The 19,412-nt window shown below is 48.9% G+C and overlaps 2 protein-coding genes across 3 annotated transcripts in view; both read left to right on the forward strand.

Moving 5' to 3' along the window:
* Window positions 1-19,412, forward strand: part of LOC141270696 (uncharacterized) — a 99,752-nt gene that overhangs the window by 71,368 nt on the left and 8,972 nt on the right. The window contains exons 10-11 of the mRNA XM_073680791.1: window positions 3,944-3,966; window positions 4,610-4,641. Of these exons, the coding sequence (XP_073536892.1) occupies window positions 3,944-3,966; window positions 4,610-4,641 (55 nt within the window). The remainder of the gene's footprint in view (window positions 1-3,943; window positions 3,967-4,609; window positions 4,642-19,412) is intronic.
* The window catches only part of LOC141270687 (oocyte zinc finger protein XlCOF29-like), a 44,374-nt gene that overhangs the window by 16,659 nt on the left and 8,303 nt on the right, over window positions 1-19,412 (forward strand). The window lies entirely within an intron of this gene.

A 19,412-nucleotide genomic window follows, 5' to 3' on the forward strand; every position in this document is an offset into this window, starting at 1 on the left:
AACTCGCCAGGGGTGTCCGTTGTCGCCTGCAATTTTTGCTTTGGTAATGGAACCCTTGGCGCAGGAGATTCGTACTTGTAAAGATATCTTTGGAATAAAAATGGGATCCGTGGCCCACCCAGTTGGTCTGTATGCGGATGATGTAATTATCTCTGTAACACACCCCGAAACTTCTCTCCGAGCACTGTTGTCTATTCTCTCTCAGTTCTCAGAAATATCTCTCTACAAATTGAACTCCGCGAAATCAGTGGTCCTTCCGATTGGCTGTCCCCCTAATTTAAAAAAGTCTCTGCCATTTATATGGGCTAAGAACTCCATTCTCTATTTGGGAATTCACCTAGTCTCCCCCTCTAAAAACGTAGTCTCTAAAAATATTTCAGAATTACTAAATTCTATCAAGCCAGAGCTCAAAAGACTGAGCACCTTAGAAGTCTCTTGGATGGCCCATATACAAACGTGTAAAATGAAATTTTTACCTAAAATTCTATATCTTTTAAGATGCATACCACTTCCCATACAAAAAAAAACTACTAGACGAAATCCAAGCTCTACTACTTCGCTTTATTTGGGGTGGCAAAAAATCCAGATTCCAGAGCTCTTTGCTGTTTTATAGAATGGGAGAGGGAGGTTTGGGACTACCGAATATCCACCTCTCCTATAAGGAATGCTCGATTGATGCTCTTAGAGAATGGTGGGACCCTACGTCCAATCTCTCGTGGGTTCAAATGGAAAAATTAGATACCAAACTTCATTCTACTAGACTCATGTTGGAAGCGGAATTCCTGCTCCCGAGGTCTCAATCTTGCTCACTCCCTACAATGACACATGCCCTTAAAATGTGGAGAGAGTTGATTTTTAAAAAAATTATACACATTCCGTTGAAATATATCTTGCTTCGGAGCGTTGATCTGGTGGTCCCGTTCTCCCAATTCCGCCGTTGGGCATTCCTAATTTGCAGTCTATGTTCTCAGCTAGTTCTATCAAAACGTTTGATGAACTATCCTCCATATATCAACTCCCCGGTAATCTTCACTTTTCTTATGTTCAACTAAAGAGTTTCCTATCCTCTTCTCCAGCAATTGTGTCACGGCTGGATCCATCCACAATACAACACTTTTTTCTGGGCAATAAGGGATTCTCCAGGGGTGTCTCAGTAGCATATAATTTTCTCAATTCTCCCCCTGATAACACTAAGCTCCCGTACATGACTAAATGGGAATCAGATTTGGGCACTTCATTTACTCATGACCAATGGCAATTGGCCTTATCTTGGCCCCTTAAAAGTTCGTCATGCATAAATCACCTAGAAATTGCAAAAAAAATTCAACTCCGTTGGTATTTACCCCCAAACCGTATAGCTCATCTATCCCAGGGAACATCTCCTCTATATTGGAAAAAATGTGGAGAAATAGGTACACTCTTGCATTCTTGGTGGTCATGTTCTAAATTAAATAGCTTTTGGAGGGAAATATTTGGGATGTCTGCCTGTGCTGGAAGTGACGTCCCAATGAATCCTGCATTAGCTTTACTGAACATAGGCATTACTGACCTCCCGTACAAGAACAGATGGCTCTGTTCTTTTGTATTAACCGCAACCAGACAAGCTCTTGCCTCCAAATGGAAATCCCACTCTGCTCCATCAATGGATGACATCTGGTGGAGAGTCGACTCATATAATTCTTATGAAAAAATTCTGTCATGGGACGCTTCAAAAAAAGATAGGACCCAACAACGGTGGTGCGCATGTCCAGAAGTTAAAGCACTTTTTCATGGCCAAAAATCTTAAGTATAATATGCTAATTGTTACCGTTATACCATACTTTGTTTTTCTGTGGAAACTAGATTTAGTTCTCTTTCTGCGTACGATCCTTGACAGTATCTACTTTGGAGAATATACCCCTCCTGGTTTGTCCCCCCCCCTACTGAGAGGTTGGCTTATATCCTGCTGCTCTTCCTCTTCTACTCCCCAGGTTCATGACACTAGAAGTTTCTTGCTATTTGCTCTCAATGCTGTAGTGTACACTAAATATCGTATGTGCTGTACCTGATATCCTTTTTCTTTGTTATGTTGAAAAACTTTAATAAAAATTTATTGTTAAAAAAATAAAATAAATAATTTACCCTCTACGGTCATTCTAGGATTGCCTTGGTTAAAACTGCACAATCCTTTACTGGACTGGTCTACTAATGTGATTAAGTCTTGGAGTCCTAAGTGCTATGATAAATGTTGTAATGGTCGCATTGCGGCTGTGGGAAAAGGGGAATTACCTGTACCTATTCAAGATTTTTGGAGGGTTTTTTCGGAGGAGGAGTCGCAAGTTTTACCTCCTCATAGGGACTATGATTGCGCCATTGAGTTTGTTTCGGGAGCTACTCTTCCCAAGAGTCGCTTGTTTAATTTGACTATCCCCGAAAGAAAGGCCTTGGAGGAGTACATACAGACTAGCCTGGCTGCGGGTCACATTAGACCTTCTAAGTCGCCTGTGGCAGATGGATTTTTCTTTGTTAAAAAAAAAGACGGAGGTTTGCGTCCATGTCTGGATTTTCTTGAAATTAATAAGATTACCGTATGCAATTCTTACCCATTGCCGTTAATTCCTGACTTGTTTAACCAGTTAGTTGGTGGTTCTCTAAAATTGATCTCCAGGGGGCATACAATTTATTACGAGTGAAGGAGGGTGATGAATGGAAAACTGCTTTTAACACTCCGGTAGGTCATTTTGAGAATCTGGTGATGCCTTTTGGTCTTACCAATGCACCTGCTTTTTTTCAGAACCTTATTAATGACATTCTGAGACCTTTGATTGGTAAGAATCTGGTTGTGTATTTGGATGACATTTTGATCTATTCGCCAGATCTGGAGTCTCATTGGCAGAGTGTACGTGAAGTTTTGCAGTTATTGAGCTATAACTCACTGTTTGCTAAGTTGGAGAAATGTGAGTTCGCTGTGCAGAAAATTAGTTTTTTGGGCTACATTGTCTCCAGCAAGAGCTTTGAGATGGACCCGGTGAAGGTTCAGGCTGTGCAGGAATGGCCTAGGCCTGTTGGTTTGAAATCTATACAGAGATTTTTGGGTTTTGCCAATTATTACAGGAAATTCATTAAGAATTTTTCCATAATTGTTAAACCTTTAACTGATCTAACCAGGAAAGGTGAGAATACGGTCCAATGGACTACTGGGGCCATTGAAGCTTTTGAGTATCTGAAAGAGAGGTTCGGTTCTGCCCTTATCCTTATGCAGCCTGATGAGACCAAGCCTTTTTTGGTTGAGGTTGATGCTTTGTCGGTGGGGGTCGGAGCAGTTTTGTCTCAGGAGAACAGGGATGGAGCACAACCTTGTGCCTTCTTTTCGAAAAAAAATTCGGAAACCAAACTGAATTATGATGTTGGAAATCGGGAGTTGTTGGCTATTAAACTCGCGTTTGAACATTGGTGTAATTTTTTGGAAGGCGCTAGACATCCTATTCAGGTTTTCACTGATCATAAGAATTTGATCTATCTGGATGCTGCCAAGCGCTTGAATGCCCATCAAGCTAGATGGCCACTTTTTTTTTCTCGGTTTCATTTTTCTGTTACCTATATCCCTGGTACTAAGAATGTTAAAGCCGATGCTTTATCTCCCAGTTTCTGTCCTGCGGTCGGTGCCGAGGAGGAAGAGAGCATTTTACAGAAAGGAGTAGTGGTGGCGGCATTGGACTCCGTTTTGGAGAATGGTATTCTAAAAGCTCAAGATGATGCTCCAACTAACACTCCCCATGGGAAGTTGTTTGTGCCTAGAACCTTTAGGAGAGAGTTGTTTGTGGAGTGTCATGAGTCTCGGTTGGCAGGTCATCCAGGAATTTCTGAAACTAAGAGACTTATCAGTCGCAGTTTTTGGTGGCCTGAATGGCAGAAAGAAGTTATCAAGTGGGTGCGTCAATGTACGGTGTGTGCTAGGTCAAAGGCTTCACATGCTCCTGCTGTGGGGTTGCTTTGCCCTCTGGAGGTTCCTAGTTCGCCTTGGATGCATCTCACAATGGATTTTATTACTGATCTGCCCGTGTCTGAGGGTTTTACTGTCATCTGGGTGGTCGTGGACCGTATTAGTAAGATGTGTCATTTGGTTCCATTCATTAAGTTTCCCTGCGCCAAGACACTCGCTAAGGCTTTTGTTAAGGAGATTGTCAAGCTTCATGGTGTTTCCGCGAATATTGTTTTTGATAGGGGACCTCAGTTTGTGGCTCGCTTTTGGCGTGCTTTTTGTGACAGGTTGGGAGTCTATTTGTATATCATCCTGAGTCTAATGGGAGTCTATTTGTATATCATCCTGAGTCTAATGGACAGACTGAGAGAAAGAACCAGGATGTAGAACAGTTTTTGCGATGTTTTGTGGTGGACAATCAAGAGGTGTGGTCTGAGTTTCTGCCCCTTGCAGAATTTGCTCTTAACAATCATAAATCCTCCTCAGCTGGGTGTTCTCCTTTTTTTTGTTGTACTGGGAGACATCCGTCTTTTGGTTCGTTCTCCAAATTGGGGTCGGCGGTGCCGGAGGAGGAGAATTTTTCCGGTGATTTGGAGAGTTTGGACTAATGTACGTCGCAACCTTCAAGGGGCTAACAAGAAGTCCAAGAAGTATTTTGACAGGAAACGTAAGGAGGTTTTGTTTGCTGTAGGTGACATGGTTTGGTTGTCCTCAAGGAATCTGCGGTTGAGGATTCCCTCTAAAAAACTGGGTCCTAAGTTTGTGGGTCCATTTAAAGTGCTTCAGGTTGTTAACCTGTCTGCGGTTAGGTTGGATGTCCCTACTTCCTGGAAGATTAACCCTGTGTTTCATGTTTCCTTGTTGAAAAAGGCGGATGTGTCAGATAGGGATGCTACTGTCACAGTTCCTCCTGTGGTGGAGGACGGCGAATATGAAATTTCGCATATCTTGAATTCAAGATGGCATAGAGGGAGATTACAGTATCTCGTCTCCTGGAAGGGTTTCGGTCCCGAAGATAACTCCTGGGTAAGGACGGATGATGTCTCTGCTCCTAGGCTTCTTAGAGCTTTCCACAGGAGGTTTCCGGATAAGCCTGGGCCTGGAGGATCCGGAAGATTGTCATAAAAGAGGGGGTACTGTTAGAACTCTCCTGTTTGTTGATTCCATCTTGTGGTTTGCGGTCATGTGACCATCAGCCTTTATATTCCAGCTCCGTCTTTTTGGCTGTGCTGGACTTCAGTGTTTTTTGACTGTTTTGCTAGCCAGGTGCTTTTGTGCCTATCTCTTTCAATTTGCTTTGGTCCTTCTGGGATTTCTAGTACTTTATGTCAATTTCTCTTTTTGTGTTCTGCAACAACCTTTTCTGTTCAGGAGGTCTCCCATTTTTTGTCCCAGTCCTTAGATCTATTAGGGACTTCTTCCCTTTATTCTATAGGTCTTCTTTCAGACTAGCCGAGGATGAAGGTGGGTCCGTTTGCAAGGAACAGGTAGCCCGCTACATCGTAGGGACTCAACTTAGTTTAGTTTTATAGAAAGCTTTCCCCTTTCTTTCCTTAGTACTTGTTGCAGATCATAACATCTGGATCAGTACGATGGGGCTAGCCCATTCACTCTGTGATTCCTCGATTACGCCTAACTGGAGCATTTGTTTTACCTCAGCTGTGATGGCTTGCCTCCGGGCTTCGGGTACCCGGTATGGTCTCATTCGTACCCTTACCCCAGGTTCGGTGACAATGTCATGCTGGAGAACCGTAGTCCTACCTGGTAGCTCTGAGAACACATCGGTATTCTGCTGCACCAGCGAGCGAGCCTCCCGTCGCTGCTGTTTAGTGAGAGCATCACTTATCCTGACCTCTTCCCTGGACGCATCCTTGGCTGAAGGTAGAGAACTCTCTGGCGGCATGCCCGGAGTGACGTCTGTAACTAAACACTCTCGATCTTTCCAAGGTTTTAGCAGGTTTACATGATAAAGCTGCTCAGGTTTCCTCCTTCCGAGCTGATACACCCGGTAATTTACCTCCCCCACCTTTTCTCGAACTTCATATGGCCCTTGCCACTTGGCCATGAGCTTACTCTCGGCTGTGGGTACCAGTACTAACACCCGATCGCCCTTGTTAAAAGACCTGACCGTGGCTCTTTTATTATATGTACGCCTCTGTGCTGCCTGGGCATCTAACAGATGTTCTTTCACGATGGGCATGACCGCAACGATCCGGTCCTGCATACTAGCCACGTGTTCAATTATACTCCTATGTGGAGTCGGCTCTTGTTCTAACGTCTCTTTGGCTACGTCCAACAGACCCCTAGGGTGTCTGCTGTACAATAACTAAAAGGGAGAGAACCCTGTGGAATCCTGGGGTACCTCACGGACGGCGAACATCAAATACGGTAGCAACATGTCCCAATCACTTCCATCCTTAGAAACCACCTTTTTTAACATGGACTTGAGGGTTTTATTGAACCGTTCTACTAGCCCGTCATTTTGACGGTGGTATACCGAGGTGCGCAATTGTTTTATTTTTAGCAGTTTGCACAGTCACCTTGGACATAAAAGGGGTCCCTTGATCCGTCAGGATCTCCTTAGGTAGCCCAAGGCGACAGAACATGGCAAACAGCTCCCGTGCAATCAGTTTCGCCGAGGTGTGGCGTAGCGGAATAGCCTCCGGATACCGGGTGGCATAGTCGACGACCACCAGTATATGTTGGTGGCCATGAGCGGATTTTACAATGGGCCCTACCAAGTCCATTGCAGTCCGTTCAAAAGGTACCTCTATCTGTTCCACGATCTTGTCCCTGATTTTGTCTACGCTATAGAGCAACTCACCGTTGACCACCATGTGTGGAAACACAGTATCTGCACCGGGCTGTTGAGCTACACCATTTACCTCCAACACCCTTTCCCATGCCCAAGTCAGGGTGGGATCCTGTAGCTGAGCTGTCACAAACGTGCCCCGGGACACTTCCAGCTGAGGGATCGATGGGGTCTCCTTGACCTCTCCTGCCAGCACCTCTAGGGGAAACCTATCGGGGTCACACTCTGTCCCTAGGTTGGACACCCCTACGGCAGGCACCCCTGAATCTGGTTCTTTGGGTACAGCGCCCGTAATAAATTTTAACGTGGGAGAGTGGTTTTAGTTTTTCCACAGAGTCCAGAACAGGGGCAAGTCTCTTCCCAACACAGTCCCATAGGGAAGAGTTTTTACCACCCCCACCACGTTTCGTGTCCCCACATGGCGTGGACAAAACTACCTCCGCGGTTGGGTATTCTCGGAGGCCCTCATGGATACACACAACCCTGACTGTCCGTCCACTGGGGTTGTCTTCTACCACCAGCGACTCATGTACCAAAGTCACTAGGCTCCCCGAGTCTAAGATGGCCTCCGTTGGGTACCCATTAACCAGTACCTGGCACAGTTGGGGTTCACTGTCCGGGGGGTTGGCACTCGCAGTGCAGACGGTCTGGGTGTACAGTTAGACCCGGCAGTTATACCTGCAGTCCATGGGCTCTGTAGTCAGGGGGCAGTTAGCAACCACATGTCCCGGCCCCTGACACCGCCAGCACCTAATGGTGGAGGTACTGTTAGTTCTTGTGACCGTTTGGGAGGGAACCGGTCTCCTGCCACTCTCACTCCGGGGTACCCCTTCAGCACGGGTACGGTGCTGACCGTCCTCAGCAGAGGGACGCAACACCTTTCCCGGTTCCTGGGTTGGCAGGGTCCGGCGTGACAGCCACGAGGGGGCAGAGTCCCGTATAAAGTCCTGAGTGGCCGAGTACTGCTCGACCAGGCTGACCACCTGGTCGAGGGTGCCGGGGTCCCCTTACCCACCCAACGTTGGATAGCGGCCGGCAGAGTCCTCACCAGCTGGACGACCACCACCCTCTCCACCACCTGGGCTGGAGTCAAAGACTCAGGCTGGAGCCACCTCTTTACCAGCTTCAGAAGGTCATAAGCCTGAGACCGAGTGGGTCGGGTCTCCACAAAGGCCCATGAAAATACGCGTTGAGCCCTCACGTATGTATTGACCCCCAGTCGGGCAAGGATCTCACCTTTGAGCCTCTGGTAGTCCTGGGCGTCCTCCCGACTGCGGTCGAAGTAGGCCTTCTTGACATCGCCGACCAAAAACGGAGCCACCACTTCCGCTCACTGGCCGGCTGGTAGGTTTTCCCGCTCTGCTGTGCGTTCATAGATGGTAAGGAAGGCTTACACATCGTCCTCCGGTCCCATCTTCCTCAACGCTGAGCAAACCTTGTCCCGGGCCTCTTAACGTGCCGGGGCTGGTGCCGTCGGCGTCTCCTGCAGAGCTGTGAGCTGCTGCATAATCAGCTCCTGCTGCTGCCGCTGTGTTAGGATCAATTGCCTTAACAGCGCCTCCATTTTGTCCACAGGTTTGGGCTGAAAGGTGGCAGGTCGGATTGTGGTCATGCAGCTGCCAGTGGAGTATGCCTCAGTCACAATGCCTGCATTCTCCACTAAGCTGTAAGGCGGCGGTGTTCACACCGTGCAGTAACCGGTGTCCGCAGTTCCAAAAACATAGCGGGGAACGGGACACACCGGATGATAATGAATCTAAAACCCCTCAATATGCACATAAAATACAAAAGATTCAAAATGGAGTCAATAAAGATGACCATTCCACTGAGTAAGGCGGCGGTGTTCACACTGTGCAGTAACTGAGGCAGTGACCCAAGCAAGTCCAACATAAGCAGCTTTTATTCAGCAACTCACGGGTAAAACAGAAAGTCCTCCGGTTCGCAGCCGGGTTAACATAAGTCCATAAACAACGGTTGCCGTGGGCAACGGCTGCGTCGCTCAGAGCCTGACGGGTGCAGAGCCTTCCCAGGCGTGGGTTCAGCTACACACAGACCCGCCAAGCTTTCCTGCTATGCTCCTAGCAGGTCCCAACACTGAACAACACTAACCCTTAATGCAGGGTCTTTAGCCCCTTAAGCCCCGCGGGTGGTTTGCACGTTAATGACCGGGCCAATTTTTACAATTCTGACCACTGTCACTTTATGAGGTAATTACTCTGGGACGCTTCAACGGATCCCCCTGATTCTGAGATTGTTTTTTCGTGACATATTGTACTTCATGATTGTGGAAAAATTTCTTCGATATCACTTGCGTTTATTTGTGAAAAAAACGGAAATTTGGCGAAAATTTTGAAAATTTTGCAATTTTCAAAATTTGAATTTTTAAGCCCTGAAATCAGAGCGATATGTCACACAAAAGAGTTAATAAATAACATTTCCCACATGTCTACTTTACATCAGCACAATTTTGGAACCAAAATTTTTTTTTGTTAGGGAGCTATAAGGGTTAAAAGTTGACCAGCGATTTCTCATTTTTCCAACAAAATTTACAAAAACATTTTTTTAGGGACCACATCACATTTGAAGTCACTTTGAGAGGTCTTTATGACAGAAAATACCCAAAAGTGACACCATTCTAAAAACTGCACCCCTCAAGGTGCTCAAAACCACATTCAAGAAGTTTATTAACCCTTCAGGTGCTTCACAGGAATTTTTTGAATGTGGAAGAAAAAAATGAACATTTAACTTTTTTCACAAAAATGTTACTTTAGACCCAATTTTTTTTATTTTCACAGGGGTAACAAGAAAAAATGGACCCCAAAATTTGTTGTGCAATTTCCCCTGGGCACGCAGATACCCAATATTTGGGGAAAAAACACTGTTTGGGCGCACGGCAGGGCTCGGAAGGGAAGGAGCGCCATTTGACTTTTTGATTGTAAAATTTGCTTGAATAATTAGCGGACGCCATGTTGTGTTTGGAGAGCCCATGTGTGCCCAAACATTGGAGCTCCCCCACAAGTGACCCCATTTTGGAAACTAGACCCCCCAAGGCACCTTTCTAGATGCATAGTGAGCACTTGGAACCCCCAGGTGCTTCACAAATTGATTCGTAACAATGAAAAAGTGAAAAAAAAAACACTTTTTCATTTTTATAAATCAATTTGTGAAGCACCTGAGGGTTCCAAGTGCTCACAATGCATCTAGATAGGTGCCTTGGGGGGTCTAGTTTCCAAAATGGGGTCACTTGTGGGGGAGCTCCAATGTTTGGGCACACAGCGGCTCTCCAAACGCAACATGGTGTCGCTAACAATTTGAGCCAATTTTGCGTTAAATTTGTTAGCGGACACCATGTTGCATTTAGAGAGCCACTGTGTGCCCAAATATTGGAGCTCCCCCACAAGTGACCCCATTTTGGAAACTAGACCACCCAAGGCACCTATCTAGATGCATAGTGAGCACTTGGAACCCTCAGGTGCTTCACAAATTGATTCATAAAAATGAAAAAGTGTTTTTTTTTTCACTTTTTCATTGTTCCGAATCAATTTGTGAAGCACCTGGGGGTTCCAAGTGCTCACTATGCATCTATATAGGTGCCTTGGGGGGTCTAGTTTCCAAAATGGGGTCCCTTGTGGGGGAGCTCCAATGTTTGGGCACACAGGGACTCTCTAAATGCAACATGGTGTCCTCTAACAAATTTAACGGAAAATCGGCTCAAATTGTTAGCGACACCATGTTGCGTTTGGAGAGCCGCTGTGTGCCCAAACATTGGAGCTCCCCCACAAGTGACCCCATTTTGGAAACTAGACCCCCCAAGGCACCTATCTAGATGCATTGTGAGCACTTGGAACCCTCAGGTGCTTCACAAATTGATTTATAAAAATGAAAAAGTGTTTTTTTTTTTCACTTTTTCATTGTTACAAATTAATTTGTGAAGCACCTGGGGGTTCCAAGTGCTCACTATGCATCTAGATAGGTGCCTTGGGGGGTCTAGTTTCCAAAATGGGGTCACTTGTGGGGGAGCTCCAATGTTTGGGCACACAGCGGCTCTCCAAACGCAACATGGTGTCGCTAACAATTTGAGCCAATTTTGCGTTAAATTTGTTAGCGGACACCATGTTGCATTTAGAGAGCCGCTGTGTGCCCAAATATTGGAGCTCCCCCACAAGTGACCCCATTTTGGAAACTAGACCACCCAAGGCACCTATCTAGATGCATAGTGAGCACTTGGAACCCTCAGGTGCTTCACAAATTGATTCATAAAAATGAAACAGTGTTTTTTTTTTTCACTTTTTCATTGTTACGAATCAATTTGTGAAGCACCTGGGGGTTCCAAGTGCTCACTATGCATCTAGATAGGTGCCTTGGGGGGTCTAGTTTCCAAAATGGGGTCACTTGTGGGGGAGCTCCAATGTTTGGGCACACAGGGTCTCTTCAAATGCAACATGGTATCCGCTAACAATTTGAGCCGACAATTTGTTAGCGGATACCATGTTGCATTTGAAGAGTCCCTGTGTGCCCAAACATTGGAGCTCCCCCACAAGTGACCCCATTTTGGAAACTAGACCCCCCAAGGCACCTATCTAGATGCATGATGAGCACTTGGAACCCCCAGGTGCTTCACAAATTGATTTGTAAAATTGAATAAGTGAAAAAAAAACACTTTTTCATTTTTATGGATCAATTTGTGAAGCACCTGGGGGTTCCAAGTGCTCACTATGCATCTAGATAGGTGCCTTGGGGGGTCTAGTTTCCAAAATGGGGTCACTTGTGGGGGAGCTCCAATGTTTAGACACACAGGATCTCTCCAAACGCGACATGGTTCCAATTTGTTAGAGGACACCATGTTGCGTTTCGAGAGCCCCTGTGTGTCTAAACATTGGAGCTCCCCCACAAGTGACCCCATTTTGGAAACTAGACCCCCCAGGGAACTTATATAGATGTGTGGTGAGCCCATTGAACCCCCAGGTGCCTCTCAGAAAATCATAATGTTGACTTGTGAAAATAAAAAAAAAACATTTTTTCCACAAAAATGCAAAAAAAAATATTTTCACAAGGGTACTAGGAGAAATTGCACCCCATAAGTTGTTGTGCAATTTCTCCTGAGTACTCATATACCCCATGTGTTGGAAAAAAACTACTGTTTGGGCGCATGTAAGGGCTCGGAAGGGAAGGAGTGACGCTTTTGAACGCAGACTTTGATGGAATGGTCTGCGGGCGTCATGTCATGTTCTCAGAGCCCTTGATGTGCCTAAACAGTGAAATGCCTAACAAGTGCCCCCTTTTTGGTAGTGTTAGTTGATTTTTGAATTTTGTAATGTAGTGTTATACATCAGTTGTGTAGGACAATCTGACGAACACTACACAACTGATGTATGACAACCTGACGAACACTACGTCAGCTGTGCAGTGTTCGTCAGGTTGTTATACTTCAGAAATTAATTCAATAGTCCATCGAAGTATGGTACCTTTTGAAGCAGTCTTTCATACACAGGCCAGGTTTGTCAGGGCAGGTGTCACATTGATAAATGGTGTCCTTGCGTATTCCACTTTTATAACACACTCGGCACCTCTTTTGTGACTTTCCTTTTTTTCCGCTGTGAGGGATCTGCCCTGGGAAATGCTGGCCTGGTACAATTCTTGGTCCTTCAATTCCAGAAGTACTGGGGCCCTCTCTGTCACCGCTGCCAAATATCAGGGCCTTGATAACTGTTTCCTGAAACTGATGGTACGACGCAGAAGTCTGGCCTGCACATTGTGACAGAAGGAAAGCATTGTGCATTGCCATCTGTACAATGTGCACGGCCAGCTTCTTGTACCACACTCTGGACTTTCTCAAAGCACTGTATGGCTGGAGGACTTGATCAGAGAGATCAACTCCCCCCATGTACTTGTTGTACCCCACTACACAGTCTGGTTTGACGACCTGTGTAGTGGAACCTCGTACAGTGCTGAGTGTGCTGCCATCACCATGTATGGTGGTCAAGAAAAGGACATCCCTTTTGTCCTTGTACTTGACCATCAACAGGTGGTCGCTACATTGGGCTCTGCTCTCACCCCTCTTGAGCAGCTGCCCAATTAGCGTCTTTGGGAGGCCTTTCTGAATTTTGCGGACAGTACCGCAGGCTGCGGTACGTCGCGCAGAGAGGGACTGGAAGAGCGGGATACTTGTATAAAAGTTATCCACGTAGAGGTGATAACCTTTATCAAGCAGTGGGTGCACCAAGTCCCACACAATTTTCCCACTCACTCCCAGAACAGGGGGGCATTCAGGGGGTTCAATCCGGGAGTCCTTCCCTTCATAAACTCTAAACTTGTGAGTGTATCCTGAGGTACTCTCACAAAGTTTATACAGCTTGATCCCGTACCTTGCCCTCTTACTGGGCAGGTACTGCCGGAATCCAAGCCGCCCCTTAAAAGAAATTAAGGACTCATCCACACAAATGTCCCTTTGGGGCACGTACACTTCACCAAACTTGTTGTTGAAGTGTTCGATGACCGGCCGAACTTTGAAAAGACGATCAAAGTTCGGGTCATCGCGTGCAGGACACCTTGCATTATCTTGGTAATGCAAGAACTTGTAGATGGCCTGAAAACGTGTCCGGGGCATGACCATTCGGAACACTGGAGTGTTATACAAAACGTCAACACTCCAGTATTGCCGAAGCTCGGGCTTCTTCAAGATCCCCATAAGAAGGACCAGGCCCCAAAACTTCATCATTTCTACTGCGTCTACAGGAGACCAGTTAGAAAATGATGAAGAGGGGTTTTGTTCTAAAAATTGATGAGCATATAAATTAGTTTGGCCCACCATGAGGTTTATAAAATCCTCAGAGAAAAAGACTTTGAAAAAGTCTATTTCTGTGAGGCCGGTGGTGTCAAACTTGATTCCTGATTCCGCTACGAAATCAGGAATCAGCGGCTCATAATTTTCGGGGGGCGAAGTCCATATAGGCTCAGTAGTGGGGGGCGATGGAACATCTCTCCTGCGACGACGGCGGGGCGGGCCAGCAGAACCTGAGGAAGAAGAGAAGGAGGAAGACGACGAGGAGTCGGAAAAACAAAGAAATGTGGGATCCTCACCCTCACTGTCAGTGTCGGAGGCAAGAATAGCGTATGCCTCCTCCGCTGAATAATGAGTTTGGGATGAGCTGGACATTGTTTGTTATGTATGTGCTGCGTGTGTGTCAATTCTTTGAGAGTGTGTGTGTGTCAGTACTTTATTTAGAGTGTGTGGAAAAAGGAAATACTGTATGTGGTGCAAACAGCGAGCACGAGTGTGGATTGGTGAACTATGCCACCGATCAATACTCGGCGGCTGGTGGATGTGCGCACAAATGTGTGGGGAGTGGGAAGAGGGGAATTGGGTTGGATGAGGGGAGATCAGATTACTTACCAAAGTCCTCTCTGTTCTTTCAGGACCGGGAGCCCGTAGCAGGAGCCCGGCGCTGGTGACCAGGAGCCCGGCGCTGGTGACCGGGAGCCCGGAGCAGGAGACCGGGAGCCCGGAGCAGGAGACCGGGAGCCCGGAGCAGGAGACCGGCGCTGGTGACCGGGAGCCCGGAGCAGGAGACCGGGGGCCCGGAGCAGGAGACCGGGAGCCCGGAGCAGGAGACCGGGAGCCCGGAGCAGGAGACCGGCGCTGGTGACCGGGAGCCCGGAGCAGGAGACCGGGGGCCCGGAGCAGGAGACCGGGGGCCCGGAGCAGGAGACCAGCGCTGGTGACCAGGAGCCCGGAGCAGGAGACCGGGGGCCCGGAGCAGGAGACCGGGAGCCCGGAGCAGGAGACCGGCGCTGGTGACCGGGAGCCCGGAGCAGGAGACCGGGGGCCCGGAGCAGGAGACCGGTGGCCCGGAGCAGGAGACCGGGGGCCCGGAGCAGGAAGACGGGGGCCCGGAGCAGGAAGACGGGAGCCCGGAGCAGGAAGACGGGAGCCCGGAGCAGGAAGACGGGAGCTCGGAGCAGGAGACCAGGAGCACGGAGCAGGAGACTGGTACTGGAGCTGGAGATCAGAAGCAAAAGAATTAACAGGGACACTGGGGTGAGGCGGATTGGGATGGGAAGGGGGGTAAAAAGACAGGGGAGTGGGAAGAGGGGTAAAAAGACAGGAGAGTGGGAAGAGGGGGATTGGGGTGGATGAGGGGAGATCAGAGATGGACTTACCAAAGGGTCAGCAGGACTGGAACAGAAGACCCAGAGCAGGAGCCCGGGAGCCCGGAGCAGGAGACCAGGAGCCCGGTGCAGGAGACCAGGAGCCCGGTGCAGGAGACCAGGAGCCCGGTGCAGGAGACCAGGAGCCCGGTGCAGGAGACCAGGAGCCCGGTGCAGGAGACCGGTACTGGAGCTGGAGATCATAAGCAAAAGAATTAACAGGGACACTGGGGTGGGAAGGGGGGTTAAAAGACAGGGGAGTGGGAAGAGGAGTAAAAAGACAGGGGAGTGGGAAGAGGGGGATTGGGGTGGATGAGGGGAGATCAGAGATGGACTTACCAAAGGGTGAGCAGGACTGGAACAGAAGACCCAGAGCAGGAGACCAGGAACCCGGAGCAGGAGACCAGGAACCCGGAGCAGGAGACCAGGAGCCCGGAGCAGGAGACCAGGAGCCCGGAGCAGGAGACCAGGAGCCCGGAGCAGGAGACCAGGAGCCCGGAGCAGGAGACCAGGAGCCCGGAGCAGGAGACCAGGAGCCCGGAGCAGGAGACCAGGAGCCCGGAGCAGGAGACCAGGAGCCCGGAGCAGGAGACCAGGAGCCCGGAGCAGGAGACCAGGAGCCCGGAGCAGGAGACCAGGAGCCCGGAGCAGGAGACCAGGAGCCCGGAGCAGGAGACCAGGAGCCCGGAGCAGGAGACCAGGAGCCCGGAGCAGGAGACCAGGAGCCCGGAGCAGGAGACCAGGGGCCCGGTGCAGGAGACCAGGAGCCCGGTGCAGGAGACCAGGAGCCCGGTGCAGGAGACCAGGAGCCCGGTGCAGGAGACCAGGAGCCCGGTGCAGGAGACCGGTACTGGAGCTGGAGAACAGAAGCAAAAGAATTAACAGGGACACTGGGGTGGGAAGAGGGGTAAAAAGACAGGGGAGTGGGAAGAGGGGGATTGGGGTGGATGAGGGGAGATCAGAGATGGACTTACCAAAGGGTCAGCAGGACTGGAACAGAAGACCCAGAGCAGGAGACCAGGAGCCCGGAGCAGGAGACCAGGAGCCCGGAGCAGGAGACCAGGAGCCCGGAGCAGGAGACCAGGAGCCCCGTGCAGGAGACCAGGAGCCCGGTGCAAGAGACCAGGAGCCCGGTGCAGGAGACCAGGAGCCCGGTGCAGGAGACCAGGAGCCCGGTGCAGGAGACCAGGAGCCCGGCGCTGGTGACCAGGAGCCCGGCGCTGGTGACCGGGAGTGGAGCTGGAGACTCGGACCAGAGCTGGAGACCGCTGCAGGACGCAGAAAAAAAAGGTAAGGGGGGGTAAAAAGAGGGGGGAGGGGGGATTGGGGTGGATGAGGGGAGAACAGACTTACCAAAGTCTTCTCTGCAGGATCAGCAGCAGGCTCTGGAGCAGGAACTACAGCAGGTCAGGAGCAGAAGATCCAGGAGCTGGAGCAGAAGATCCAGGACGCTGGAACAGAAGATCCAGGAGCAGCGGCAGCAGCAGCGACTGGAACAGTGAGAATATTCTGTGGCACTACAAGGCCCAGCACAGACACATCAGATGTGATCGCTCTGTAGAAATCCTCACCAAATGTGAGGGTCTGCAGGGCGGTCACAGGGTGATGATGGGGTGGTGACAGGTGGAGGTAATCTGATTGGAGCAATCATTGATGACATCGATCGCTCCAATCAGAGTACCTGAATACAGGTGACCAGGCGGTCACAGGGAGGTGTCACCCCTCTGTGACCCCCTGTGGTGCATGTTGTGCCCCAGCCATCTGATTGGTGACACTGATTGCACCAATCAGACATGGCTGGAGCAGAGCACGCACCACAGGGGGTCACAGAGGGGTGACACCTCCCTGTTACCGCCTGGTCACCTGTATTCAGGTACTCTGATTGGAGCGATCGATGTCATCATTGATCGCTCCAATCACAACAGTCTGGGGGCTTGAGTCACATTACAGGGGGTCATGGGGCGGTGACAGGCAGGTCACAAGCCGGTCACCGCCCCATGACCGCCCTGTCACCGCGCGGTCGCGCTACGATTGGTGCGATCGATGTGATCGGCGATCGCACCGATCATAGCAGTCCGGGGCCAGGGCTGGGGTGTCCTAGCAACAGTCTAGGATCGGTGCTCATAGGAGCACCGATCCTAGGCTGCAGATCACTGTTTCCGGCAATCACATTGCCGGAAACAGTGAGAAATGCTGTGATTGGCTGTTCAGATTTGAACAGCCAATCACAGCGATCGCTGGTGCGGGGGGGCGGCGACAGCCCCCGGGATGATGACGCCATCTACCAGGAGGTAGGATGGCACCGTAACTTTAATGCTGTCACCGCGACTTAAGTCGCGGTGCCGCATTAAAGATATGACGTACTAATACGGGTCTGGCTCTTAAGTCCCAGGGCACAGACGCGTATTAGTACGTCAGATGTTATTAAGGGGTTAAAGGACCTGTTGCAAGAGCCACTGGAAAACCCGGGTTGGAGGGAAGAGGCCGCCCCACTGCCTTCCTGTAGCCTCCTCCAAGAAATGAAGGCCCTGCCGGGTTTTACTAATATGCCTTAGCCAGATAGCCTGACTAGGTCAATGCTCACCTATATTCCTACATTGCAGCCGCAGCTGTGTCTGTGACTGCAATGCACTCCAATGGGTTTAATAGGTCTCTGTACACATTCTGGGGGATATAGAATGTCCCTCGTATACGATCCCTGTCACTTCCTCACAATTGATAGGCAAGAACTTCATGATGGCATTCATAGACCTTCAGGATGCCTACTATCATATTCCTATCCATCCAACACATCGAGGGTATCTAAGGTTTGCGGTAACTCAGGGAAGTAGAGTTCTGCATTATCAATTCAATGCCCTACCTTTCGGCATCTCTCCCTCTCCTCAGATTTTTACCAAAATAATGGCAGTGGTAATAGCATCCATCAGACACAAAAACATTTGTATAGTGCCTTACCTCGACAACCTGTTACTGATAGGCCAATCAGAGTTAATTCTACAGGAAGTCCTGGATCTTCTTACATTCTTGGGGTGGCTAATAAATTACAAAAAGTCCAATCTGACCACTTCCCCAGAAAGGATATTCCTGGGAATACTATTGGACTCACAGCAACAAATATCCCTATTGCCAAAAAACAAACAGGAGATCATAAGGTACAAAGTAACAACCCTGCGAGATCAGAGGAAAATATCTTTACGATTTGCCATGTCGGTGTTGGGGTCACTTACGTCTTGTATTCCGGCGATAGCCTGGGCTCAAGCCCACACAAGGACTCTGCAATCCCACATTCTAAAGTGCTGGGACGGGGCTCCGGGATCCCTAAACAAAACTATTCACTTGCCAGGGCAAGTAAAAGCCTCTCTCTCCTGGTGATTCACCCAAAAAAATCTGCACAGAGGGGTAGCCTGGGATTAGACTCCCCTATCATCAGTCACAACAGACGCCAGCAAAATAGGATGGGGAGCCGTAATCTCCCACACCACGTTTCAGGGTACATGGGCCCAAAACATCGGCGGTCACTCTTCCAACTTCAGAGAGCTAAAGGCGGTGGAAGAGGCCCTGAAAGCAGTAGTAGACCTAATAAAAGGTACCCACATAAAGGTATACTGGACAACGTAACCACGGTGGCTCATCTACGACACCAAGGGAGCACGAGGTACGAGAGTCTAAAAGCAGTCTAAGCATGATCTTTGCATGGGCGAAACGACACGTTCTTTCCCTGTCACCATTCCATCTGAAGGGATCTTGCAATGTCCAAGCAGACTTTCTCAGCAGGAAGACGTTACATCTAGGGGAATGGAGCTTGCACAACGAAACGATCCTTCTGCTAACAAAAAGATGGTCTACCTCTCTAGTAGACCTATTCGCCACTCGTCAGAGCACGAAAGTGAAAAACTTTTTTTCTTTAAACCTTGTCTTGGCAGTGGATGCATTTTCATGCCGGTGGGACTTCAAATTGGCTTACGCCTTTCCATCGCTTCCTCTCTTACCAAAAACCTTGCAGAAAGTCAGAAGAGACTAAACAAAAACAATACTAGTAGCTTCACACTGGCCCAGAAGGAACTGGTTCAGGACCCTAAACTTTCTAAAAGTAGATGGTCCTCTAACTCTTCTATCGACCAACAACCTTCTACATTAAGGGCCAATTTTTCACCCAGATCCTCAGTCTTTACAACTGGCGGCCTGGCTTCTGAATCCAACATCCTAAAATCAAAAGACCTTTCGGATAAAGTGATAAAAACACTTCAAAGGAGCAGGAAACCAGTGACCAACTCCATCTATAGCAAAATTTGGAAAGTCTTCACGCCATGGTGTAGCTCTATCCCGCCAGATCTTTGGCATCCAAATATAGCACAAAGTCTCGATTTCTTACAGAGTGGACTAGAGAAAGGCCTGAAAACCAGTACCTTGAAGGTCCAGGTAGCGGCACTTAGTTCATACTTCGATGAAATCCTAGCAGACCACTGCTGGGTGAAAAGGTTTATGGTCGCA

The sequence above is a fragment of the Phyllobates terribilis genome, unplaced genomic scaffold (assembly GCF_046119375.1).
Source record: "Phyllobates terribilis strain yellow unplaced genomic scaffold, ASM4611937v1 Scaffold_5__5_contigs__length_657084704, whole genome shotgun sequence".
Lineage (NCBI taxonomy): Eukaryota > Metazoa > Chordata > Amphibia > Anura > Dendrobatidae > Phyllobates > Phyllobates terribilis.